The sequence below is a fragment of the Poecilia mexicana genome, unplaced genomic scaffold, assembly GCF_051168715.1.
Source record: "Poecilia mexicana isolate PSO_F unplaced genomic scaffold, ASM5116871v1 scaffold_15, whole genome shotgun sequence".
In the NCBI taxonomy this organism is placed as follows: Eukaryota; Metazoa; Chordata; class Actinopteri; order Cyprinodontiformes; family Poeciliidae; genus Poecilia; species Poecilia mexicana.
The window spans coordinates 19,109,319-19,121,349 of NW_028263384.1; the positions used below are offsets into that span (position 1 = coordinate 19,109,319).

Here is a 12,031-nt window from a genome sequence, read left to right on the forward strand (position 1 = left end):
CAATAAAGTTAGCATTAAGCTAAGCTTAATGCTAACTTTATTATGCTAAAGCTAAGCTAATAAATTTAGCATTTAGCTAAATAAATATTTAGCTTAATACTAAAAAAATATTTAGCTTAATGCTAAATTTATTAAGCTAAATATTAACTTAGCTTAATGCTATATGTATTTTTTATACTAAATATGTATTATTTAGCCTGATTGGGCTCCGTGGGTTAAAGCCAGGCCACCAGGCGCTCGCTGTCGAGCGCCTGGTGGACGGTATAAAAGCTTAATATTTAGTGACTAAGCTATATATTTGGCATTGATCTAATAATAAACCTTGAGCAAGCTGAATACTTAGCTCTGAGCTAAATATTTAGTTCGTGAGGGCAACCAGTTTATTAAAAGTAAGTTTAGTTAAAAAAAAAAAAAAAAAAAAAAGAGGGGTGTGAGTGTAAAGTGGTGGAGCCTCACCACAAATCCAGGACGACAGAAACAGGTGTAGCCATAGCCTGGATCATTCTGGATGCATATCCCCTGGTTGCAGGGCTGTGGAAGGCACTCATTAATGTCATCCTCACAGTGAAGGCCTGTCCAACCTGCCAGGAACAAAAGCCCACAGAGTGCCGTAGTGAGCCTGGGCTCTCTCACTTCCACCCTCTGAAGTGAATATCAATCAGATTCGCTTACATTGATGGTGCATTGATTTGCTTCTTTCTGGGTTCACACACACACACACACACACACACACACACACCCCCCCCCCCCACACACACACACACACACACACACACACACACACACGCACACACACACACGCATACATGCATACACAAACAGGGACAAGAAAAGGCTTTCACTAAAGAGTAAGATGTCACATCCATTTCAACGAGTTAAGGTCATTTCGTTCTTTAATCACTGTCTTTTTTTTTGTACTGGATGACAGGAAATTTCACTCTTTAGGGAAGGTTAACTATGCAGGTATCATAGCCACGTTTGAGTGGCCTTTTTCACAGGATGATCTGCAAGAAACTAGAACTGATAAACTCTTCTACCACATCTGGGACATGTGGAGACTAAGATGTTCTTGTTGACTTAGAAAAACATGTTGCTATTTAAGTTCTGTTTTAGTATCCACACACATAAGCTGGAAACGCTGCCTGTAAAAGATCTACAAAGAGGTGGGAAAAAAAAAAAAAAAAACGAAAAAGAAAACTGCTGCCTTATTTCGAGGCAAACCGAGAAAAATCACAGGATATCAGAATGACTCACCTGACCTGCAGTGGCAGACATAGCTATTAATAAGATCTTGGCAAACAGCGCTGTTCTGGCATGGCGCTGAGCAACATTCGTTAACATCCACTTCACAGAAATCCCCCATGAAACCTGGTGGACAGCTAAAAAAACATGACAGTTTGGAAAACTATTAGGCAGTCTCACTGTGCTGTCACTTCATTTTTGTGGATCTGCCAAGCTGTGTCCAAGAACTGCTAAGTTTTGCAACAAATACAAAATAAAGAAAACGTTATTTTATCTATTTTATTCATCAGTTTATTTGTTTTTAGATAAGGTATTTAGTGAGCATAAATCAAATTAATTTGGGGTCTGAGGACGAAGCGGATGACAACATAGCATAAAATAAAAGTGGTAAAAGTTTGATCTATTTATCATCAGAACTATATTTACAATATCCCATTTATTAATACGCCACTATGAGTAGCAGTCTCTGTACAGAGTCCCAAGACTCTCACCTCTTTATGTCTTTGGATTAATAAGAATGTCCTGTATATAATGTAAAGAAAATGAAATGAAAAATCAAATGAGGCTGTGAAGACTGCAGGGGATATTCACCAGGGCAGAAAATCTTCAGAAACCTGGAGGGACAAAAACATTATGATGCGCTGACAGGGACCTGAGGAGAAGAGACGTCTGGAGGAGTTGGATGGAATACATAATAAAAATTAAGTGTTGATAAAAGTACAATATGAAACTACATGTTCAAGGGTATTAGAAATTAGCCTATAAAATGAAAGTAAAATTTTGAAATGGGTGAATTCCACTTCCTTCTTGGATAACAAATCCTACCTTAATATTTAAACTGGAGTTGGTGGCTCAATGGGTCATATGAGGTGTCCACTCGAGAAGAGGCCCCCAGCCCTGGTCCTCATGACCCACCATAAAGCATGTTTTACGTGTTACCCTGCTGTTTCACACCTGACTGAAATTAAAAGGTGGTTAACCAATTCTGCCACAGTTGGAGGCATGCTAAGAAGGTGACGCAATCATTTGAATCACTTGTGCTTGAGAAGGGACACATAAAACATGCAGGACAGTGTATCTGGGTTCATAGTCACAAGAACACCAGAGCAGAACTCTTGGGAAGGGATGCAAGACAAAACAAGTTCTGTTCAAAATATCACTCAAAAATGAGCTGCAATAAGTCCCAAATAAGAGCTGCAAAAACAGGATGATTGATGGCTTTCGTACCAATAAAGTTATACTTTAGATCAAACGCAATGGAATACTGACTTGTATTTTTACTGGGAAAAAAAAAAAAGGCCAACTGTGAGAAATTGCTTCACAATCTATCCTGGAATCCATCTAAAGTTGCTCACCCAACTTTATGTTTAGTAAAGCTAGCAAATTAAGTAGAAATCCATGAAGGGGTTTGATGTTTATGATTATTTTCTCCATCTGGTGTCTGTCCATTCGACTTGCTGTGACATCGGTGACTCAGATGTTTACTATGCAAAAAAAACAAAACATACTGTTTAGTAAGCTGTTTAAAAATGTCTTATTTTGCTGATTTTTTTGGTATCCTTCTGCTAATTTATAATAACTACACAGTATTTTTAAAGGAAGTGCACCTCTGGCTATTTCCCTTTAACTGCATTTGTCAAGAATAGGTTTGCATGCCATCTCGGTAGAATAAACTTGCTTTTTCAGTAGCATGCCTTATTGGAAACCAATTATTCTTTTTTTATTGCCTTCTAACATTAAAAACAAACCAGATGAAAGTGCACGCTCGACAATATTTCACAGTCAAAAAAGAGCCCAGCAGAGATGTCTGGTATAATAGGTTATACTTTGCATCCATAAAACATGGACAAAGTAATGACTGCAGCTGTGAAATTGTATCCTTACTACCAAGTAGGCTGCAGATTTTGAAATGTAAATCACAAGACGATTTTGGAATAATCTGTTCTAAAGAATATCCGTTGTTTGAATTCCAACAACTTGTTTAATCCAGTGTTATTTGAAGAAATGAAAAAGATATACAAACATAACTGACTGATTGGGAAAGTAAAGGGAGCATTTAATTCTGCACGTCAATCCCAATGTGTCTTTACACACTGGTGAAGAACCGAGATTTTCCAGATGGACAGAGGGCCTGATTACACATCAAAGCTACTGCAAATTTGAGGGCAGGAAGGGCACAAATCTAAGGCTTTGACCTCCCTGGGAAATTTTCAACTGGGAACAAGACAAAATGCTAGACGATAAGAAAGACTGCAGTAGGTCAAAACAGAAAGTGAAAAGGAAAAATTATGAAGTCTGTTTGGGTTTATGGGACCTAAAGCCTCATTTAGGTAATTTTACATCCCTTATAAAGTCAAATCTGAACAATATAAAATACAATATTGAAAATCGGGAATAAATGTTTTATACTGCAATCTACACCCATAAAATTACCATCTGACAGATCATCTTTTTGGAGAGACTGTGTTATATCAGACATTTATTGAGTAGGACATAACAGATTTTAGTCTTTTGCTCTTTACAGCTCCTCTTCATTCAAGTGAAATAACAACAGCACATTCATTTCTCTGAAAATTCATAACCCATAATGCATCCCTGTAGTCTAATCTACAGAAACAAGCACTAAATGAGCAGGGGATAATTTGAAACATACTGCTAAGGCAGTCCACTGCGTCATCACTTAACACTGCAAACAGCAACAACCTCTTTGGAGTTGCAGTATTCATTGTCATATAAATCATGACATCAAGCATATACCAGTACAACAACACAAGGTTAGGCAAAGTAATTAACTGTACAGCAACCAGGGATCTGCTGTGTCAAATTGGCATACTCTGCCTGCATTTATCTTGCATCTAGATACACTTCATCACTCAAGACATAGCATGGTGGCAATTAAAAAGTAATGATTCACTTGCAAACAACCTGGAGGACTGATGCATGTGCACAGATGTACCGAAGCACAATTATTATTACACTGGATGCATTTTTAATTGGAACTGTGTGTCATCACCGACAACGATTTCAACTTTGAAAAAAAATTAAGATGTGTTTTATAATAAGAATTTCAAGAAATGGGACTGTACATTGGTTTACTAGGGTATTTGCAATTTCCATTGATCAGCTTGTTCCAAGAATATCTTACTGATATTTTTGTTCACATTTTTAACTTCAAAATTTACAGGTCTGACTGATTTTAATTGTTCTCTAAAGACATGCTACTTAGAAAATTGTTTAGAGTGGTTAGAAATCTGACACTGGCTTTTATGATTTAAAAAACTAATTTAGGCACTTGAGTGCACCTGAATAAAAGCCACAACCACTAACTTTAAAAGAAAAAAAAAAACATAAACAGGGAACATTCATAGGCTGCACTTGTCTATAAGCTGCACATGTCCATATTGTGCATACCTTGAGGTTTTCCTTTGAGATTTTTAAAAACAATTTTATTATAATTATTTGATATTATTTTTTTCTCTTTTATTATTAACATAACTTTGGAATTTTTTTAAATGATTTTTTGCGTCAAAACGTCCTCTACTATGTGCATTTGTGGGGTTGGGCACACACACATCCTAAACGAATGTATTGTTTATTTTCCGGCTGATGCTTTTTCCATAAGCTAAATTTGTCTGTGCAGTGGAGCCAACTAAAAATGAGTCAACAGACTTCTAAACCATTAAATTTGGTTGAATGGTTTCCCAAAAGAATAGAAATTAGCCAAATATTGTAACTTCACTTACTCCTCTTCGATTGGAAACCTGCAGGAAGAAAATTCACTTCAGTTACGTAGACAATGATTTCTTTCTTTATTATTCATTGTAATCTGTAACAAATCGGTATGTACGCATACGTGTGTGTACCTGCATTACATGGTAAGCATTAAGCCTTGTGTGGATCGGCCTATTTGTGTAGGTCAGGAACTGAGCGTCAGGTGTGCGGTGTGAAGTTGCTGTTTCTGTGTGCCATGTGTGTATCCAATATACACACAGCACACATATGGTCTATATCTGTCAGGTGCATTGTGCTGGTTTTGTGCACCACGCGCATGATGCGTGTTGTGGATGAGGTTGTGTTAATTAATGTGGGTCAGGTGCGTTGACGGTTCTTGTGTGTGCCCTCGAACAATATCCTCCATGGCCTCAATCACTTCAGTGTATCTGTTCTTGTCTTTCTCAATAACTTTCGTCTCATTTTTGAGCTTGTGCTGTTCTCTTCAACACGCGGAAGTCGAGCCTCTCGAAACCCGTTGGTAAAAGCTTTCTATTAATGCAGTGTTCAAAGCGCGTGAAAAAAATAGTAGTGGCTCATAGTCCAGAAATTGCAGTAACTCCACTAAAGCTGGTTGCAAAATGAAGAAATGTTTTAAGAGGTTGAAAATGTTACCCATTTCCTGGCTACTTTAAGATTTAGTCCTCCAAAGTCATTGTGTTTTAAAACTATAACTTTGGAAACTACAGGAATTCAGCGGGGTGTTAAAAACCAAATTAACTTGATAAAACATTAGGATGAGAAGAAAAAGTAACACAAGGCAATTTATATGGATAAAAACCCTTCTATGCTAAGAACCTAAATTTAAGTCTGCCACCAACAAATTAGAAATACAATTTTGAATTTAAAATTGCTTGTTGCAGAATAAATCTGTATGGCGCAAACTGTTGTTGAATTGGTGGGAAATTCTTTTGCACTTTTTGAGTGGCTTTTTGTCATATAAACAAAACCTACTCACCAAAACACCCAGTTTTTTCCCCCTAAGTAAATAAAAAACAGAAAGTCTACAGACATTTGGCTTACAGTGTTAGTGAATTTTAGGAGAGCAAAAACTGCACATTTAACAATCTGCTTTGTTGTCAAACGCTTTGATATTCAATAAATGTCTTTGACTCAACAACCACACTACCCAAAGTGCCACATGGCAATAAATCTAAGTCAAGGCCAAACACTGGGAAGAACTGCACACTGTACACAATAGAGCCCAGCTAGCAGGTCAGCTTGCCGGTAAGAACTGAAAATTTACTTTAGGCTAGACCATTGCAAATATCCCTAAAAATCAAAACTAGTCATGTTTAGTAGTTTCATATAACTACTGAGCTGTATTAGGCCGACAGGTATTCGCAAAAAGATTCAGCAAAATGTCATTTGAACTATTTTCTTCTTTGTCCATCGATGTAGAATATTTGCAGATCATTAGAACAGATTCTGTGGAAACTTACATGCAAGTGAAATTTGATCCTACACCATCAAGGCAAGTGGCTCCATTGAAGCACAGTGGGACATTTAAGGCGGTGTCTCTGCAAACATCTATGTCATTTTCACAAGTCTTTCCTGTGAACCCATCCAGACAGAAGCATGCGTATTTATCAATGAGATCTACACATGAGCCTCCATTCAAACAGGGATTGAGGGCACAGTCCTGAAAGATATAGAAGGTGGAAATGAGAACCGCCTGGTCAAAAATAGCTACAACGTTGAAGATGTTGTACTATTTTAGATTTTAAGTGAGGTAAGAAACACCCAATAAATTCATCTTTCAATAGTTAATATGAAAATCATCAGTTCATGTATTAAAGCTACATAATGCCTGCAAGCAATTCTATGTTTTATCTCTAGAGTCCAGCAGAGAGCTTTGGTTTAAATCAATTAGGCATTAGACTAAGCAATTCCTTTTAATCAGGTATTTGTACAATGTTTACATGATCCTGGTAGTGCAATTGACTTATCTTGCACAAAAGTCAATAGAGGTAATGATACCAAAGGCCATGCAAAGACTACACAATTCTCCTGGCATTTTCTGCAGAACACCCAGCAGGTTTATTAATTAAGCTAAACTCACATCAATGTTTGTTTCACATCTGCTGCCGATCCACCCCGTCTCACAAAAGCAGGTGTATGAATTTATTCCATCTTTGCAGCTGAGAGAAGAAAACAGACAAGGTCAAAACTGGGTCCTGTAGTGAGGAGGAAAAAAAAAATAAAGAGACTTTTTTTTTTTTTCTTTCAAGCTTTATTTCTGAATAGTTTTGGAAAATTCTTAAAGAGGGAATATATAGTATTTTGAATGTAGTAGTAGTTTCTCTTTAGCCAAGTTAAGGGTCACAATTTAAGCACCACAAGAGGATGCACTAGATCGCATTAGCTTATTAATTATGACACATTTCCTGTTTATTAATTATGAAACATTTCCTGTTTATTAATTATGAAACATTTCCTGCTGGCAACATTTTTCTCATTCTTTTTTGAAAGACAGTGAAAAGTTTGCACCTTCCATGAAGACAAGGTGCTGACATGCATTCATCAACGTTGGACTCACAGTGGAGCCCAATGAGGCCATCAGGACACCAGCAGTGATATTGATTAGGCCCATCAATACATCTTCCACCATTTTGGCATGGACTAGAAATACACTCATTGATGTTCACTTCACACCGTAACCCTGGGGGGGAGAAAAAAAAAAAAAAAAAGAGAGTGTGTTTTAGTAGGCTAACAAAGACAAACCATATGCTATCTATACAAAACAGCAACAACTGAGCTCAAGGGCAGTAAGGATTACAGACAATTTCTGTTCTATTAAGAGGAAAAAGGTTCAATTATTTTGTGACATCTGGGCTCAAACCAATGTTCTAGGTACGTTAAACTTTTTAAAATTAAACAACATGTGATAATGTAAGTTAACCTTGGTTAAGTTCTCAGGTTTCTTAGTTTGCCAATGGGAGATAAATGGAGACTACGTCCTTTACGGTGCTTTACGGTGCTTTATGGTGCCTTTTTAAAAGTATTCACACCTCTGCAACATTTTACTTTGTCACGTTACAAAAAACAAACTTGAATATATTTACCTGAGAATTTTATATGACGGACCAACACTTCAAACTTAAATCAAAGTGGGTCTTTTTATATATATATATATTTCTTCATCAAAAGAAAAAGTAAAAAGTGGGGGGAGATCCAGAAATGTTTAGATTTAAATCATGTATAAATTAAACAATTACAAAAATTTAATCATTTAAGTTAAAATACTTTACATATTTGTAAATAAAGCCACAATTATTCTTACTTGATATAATTGTGAATAAACATTTGAAATGTAAAAAATTAAGTAATCACTTTAAAATTAATAAAATTAAGTTATTGAGCATTTTGTTCATTTGACTCTATTGAAGCACTCAGAGGTTGTGATCCACAGTGTTTTGTTTTCTTTGCAGTTTAAATGAAAATAATGTCAAACTTAAACAATACAGGCACTAATATTAGAAGACGCAAACATATTTTTAATGTAATTATTCTTTTCAAAAAGTTGTTTAAATGTGTTCACTTTCTTTCTGACCAGCTAACAAAGAAAATTGTTTTTGTGATGTACTGATAACTAATGGAAGCTAAAAGATAACCTGGTCTTTCAGTGGAATCCAGTTGTGAAAACTGCACAGGTACATCAGTCCCTTTCAAGTGGGGATATTACTCAAATCAAGGCAGAATCTGATGACAGCAGAGCTCATGCTGCACACTCTGAAAATCAACCTTTATGGAATAGTGGCAATATGTTTGTCGAGAGAGAAAGTGAGAAAGAGAGGAATGGAGGGAGAGGGGTAGTTTGGCAGATTATGCAAGTATTTTTGTTTTATTTTTTTATGTTCTCGTTTTTTTTTTTTTTTTACATAACTAAAGGTGACAGGGTTGTGTAGGAAGTTTGCATCCACTGTTTTCTAAGATGTTCTACATAGACAAATAAAATATATATTTTTTATCAAAAGCAAAACCGTTGTGAAAATGATTAACTTTGACCTACACGGTTCTGGTGTTGATTCTTCGCCTTCATTTTCTTTTATTTTTCCGTAGCATGACTCAGTAAACTCAAACTGCCATTCAGAAAATACAACAAATTCAATCAGTTAATAAAAGAGGTTCTTACAATCCGGATTCCTGCGTCTTACAAAGAGCCGTGTTGGCAGCAAGATATGTTTTTCCTTTATGATCTCTGTAGTAACCTTTGATATGGAATGATCACACAGCCTGGCAGGAATGGTAAACATGAGCATGTTGCATTCCAGAGGATAAAAAGACTTCTTGATTCTTCAACTCTCTTATTAAACTCATGTTTTGCCTCTATACATGAAACTATCTTTATTATAAAAGTCTTGCTATGGTACAACATCAAATTTTTTTACACCAAAGCAGGTCAAACTCACTGAACAGTGATTTCTTTTTTTTTTTTTAATCAAAATTAGCTCAGAATGTTCTAAGGATGGAAAAAGATCCGTAGCAATATCTTGCTATGATGGTTGTTTGGCTAAATTTATTCTTATTTATTCAGTCCTTGCAAGTTTAATATGTTTGTGGGGTGAGAGCTAAATTCCTTGATAAACAGAAAGAAAACTCATCTTTAAAAACCCTAATGTTTAAATTACACATTTAAGTTATTTAATACACAAACATCCCAGATATTCAGTGGCACCAGCCTGTGAAAGAACATTCTGCTTTTATCCATTTTTGATGACTCTAAATGTCTTTGGGCTTTACTTGGCTTGTCTAATAAAACAGGCACTTTGAAGTCGACGGGCGTAGGCGTTTTAGAAGTAAGAAAAAAAAAACAATCTCAACAATAACAACAGTTTATACTCAATTCAAATCCTGGACAAATGTTTAATTAAGACTACGAACACATGATCGTCGTAATATATTGCAGTTTCCCGTTTGTGGATGGTTATGCAAAGTTCAGATTTTATGGGAACAAACTGGCTTTGTAGCGTACACATTTGCAATATTACAAATCATATGGATATTTTAACCTAAAACATCCTCGATAAAGAAAAACACTACCAAAGAGATTCAAAATCAATGTAAAAAAAAAAAAGTAGAGAAAACCTTACTTAAATTAAAAAAAATTACAAGAGTGACAGATGTCTCAAATAATATCCAAGCAAACGTGAGATTTTAAAATAGTTTGTGACTGCTCCAGGGTTAGGCTCGACATGAAGACAACTGATATTTCTTGGCTTAGGTAGACTTGAGGTATAAATGCTTGACTGTACTATAAAGCACATTTGCACTTATTAAAGAGAACTTCGCCATCGTAGAAATACCAGATTTGCTGTTATAGAATAACTCAAAGCATTTAAACAAAGAACTTGAAGTTTAACAGGCCTTGTTTCGACTAATAAGAAACTTCTGCAGGATTTACATGACACTCCCTGTAACCAGCACCTCTGAACAGTACCCCTTATAAAATTTTAACTTAAGAACAGACTGCACTCTATACCTAAAAAAGAAAGGCTCATCAATGATTTAAGATAAAAATCACCATTAAAGAGCCTTGGACTTTACTGCTCCAGTCAGCAGCTTCACATAAATCAGAAAAAAAAAATCGTTTTTAAGGGTGCTAAGGTTTAAATGGCTTCATAATTTATGCAGGCATTATTGATTTATTCAATATACCAATGCTTGCCTGATTTTTGAGTGGGCAGAATTAGGTATGGACACTTCATCCAAGTCTCTGTCAGATTTTTATTTTAAAATTGATGCCTTCCTCATTGACATGCTCTGCTGAAACTGGATTTTTCTTTTACACATATTGTATGAAAAACAAACACAGGATCAAACTAAGCTTTTTAAGTGTTAGGTCAGTTCAAATTACACATATTTCTACTTGCTAAATGCAAGAATAATGAGCAAGATAGTCTTTCAGGGAAATGTTTAAGCTTTCCTCGTACTCCAATGTTTACATACGTTCTACGAACATCTCACAACAGTTCGCTTTGCTCGAATTCTGCCCCATTCCTCCTAACAGAACTGGTGTAACGGAGTGGGCCTTGTAGGCTGCCTCGCTCTCTCACATCTTTCCAGTTCTACTCACAGATTTGCAATGACCAATCCAAAAGCTTACCTTCGCTATCATTAAGTCACTCTGGGACACTGAGATGGTGTTCACAGGCTTTGAAGCTTTACTTTCTTCCAATGGTCATTATAACCAAATAATTCAACTTCAGTACCATCACACTACAGGACACGTCTTTATAATTCAAGGTCTTTGTTGAAGAAGGCATTTAAAGAACCAGTCCCTAGAGAGATGTGAAGGAAGGACATTCACATGGTACTTATACTTGCATATAATTGTTTAGCTTCAGGCATCTGGAAATTTTGCCTGAGAAAAAAAAAAAGATGGAGGTCCAAATTTTTCTTCTCTTATATCTTGCCTGAGGTCTTATGATTTTCCTGTAATGTCACAAAAGGAAGCAGCATGCATCTTACAAGACCTTCCATTTAAGTCAAATGTGGTAAATTAACCTGCTAGCTTTCACAAACAGCTTAAAAAGGACAGCAATATTTGTGTAAACTTCTAAATGGAAAGAAAGCATAATAAGCAAAAAAAAAAAAGTACATCTAAGAAGACCACAGAGCACAGCTTTTAAAATCACTTTACGTTAGTTGTAGAATCATAATCACAGCAACCCACGTTTTAAAGTGCTCACTACAAAACAGCACTGAGGCAATGCAATGGTATAGGTATACTAAATGGCATGTATCCAGTGAGAGAAGGTTAATTTCATTAATTAGACTTAAGACTTGACAAAGTTAATATCACTTGTAGATGTTTCTGTAGAGTCAGCTTCTTTTGTGGGAGATGACAATTTTAAACCCTAAGTAATTTCTTGCATATTACTGCTCATGAAAGAAAAGCAAAGCAAATAATATATTCTTTGATTATATTTTCTTAAACTAGTTTGCTGGAGTGAATAATAAAGCTTGACTGCCTGCATAGCTTTCTCCGTTCTGCTTCTAAGAAAACAACTGTTAT

At 35.8% G+C, this 12,031-nt stretch overlaps 1 protein-coding gene across 1 annotated transcript in view; it reads right to left on the reverse strand.

The window, feature by feature from the left end:
* eys (EGF-like photoreceptor maintenance factor) overlaps positions 1 to 12,031 on the reverse strand; it is a 183,479-nt gene that overhangs the window by 85,943 nt on the left and 85,505 nt on the right. Inside the window, exons 28-32 of the mRNA XM_088012971.1 lie at positions 7,504 to 7,675; positions 7,076 to 7,154; positions 6,456 to 6,655; positions 1,255 to 1,379; positions 457 to 581 (exon numbers count right to left, since the gene is read on the reverse strand). Coding sequence (XP_087869097.1) covers positions 457 to 581; positions 1,255 to 1,379; positions 6,456 to 6,655; positions 7,076 to 7,154; positions 7,504 to 7,675 — 701 coding nt within the window. The remainder of the gene's footprint in view (positions 1 to 456; positions 582 to 1,254; positions 1,380 to 6,455; positions 6,656 to 7,075; positions 7,155 to 7,503; positions 7,676 to 12,031) is intronic.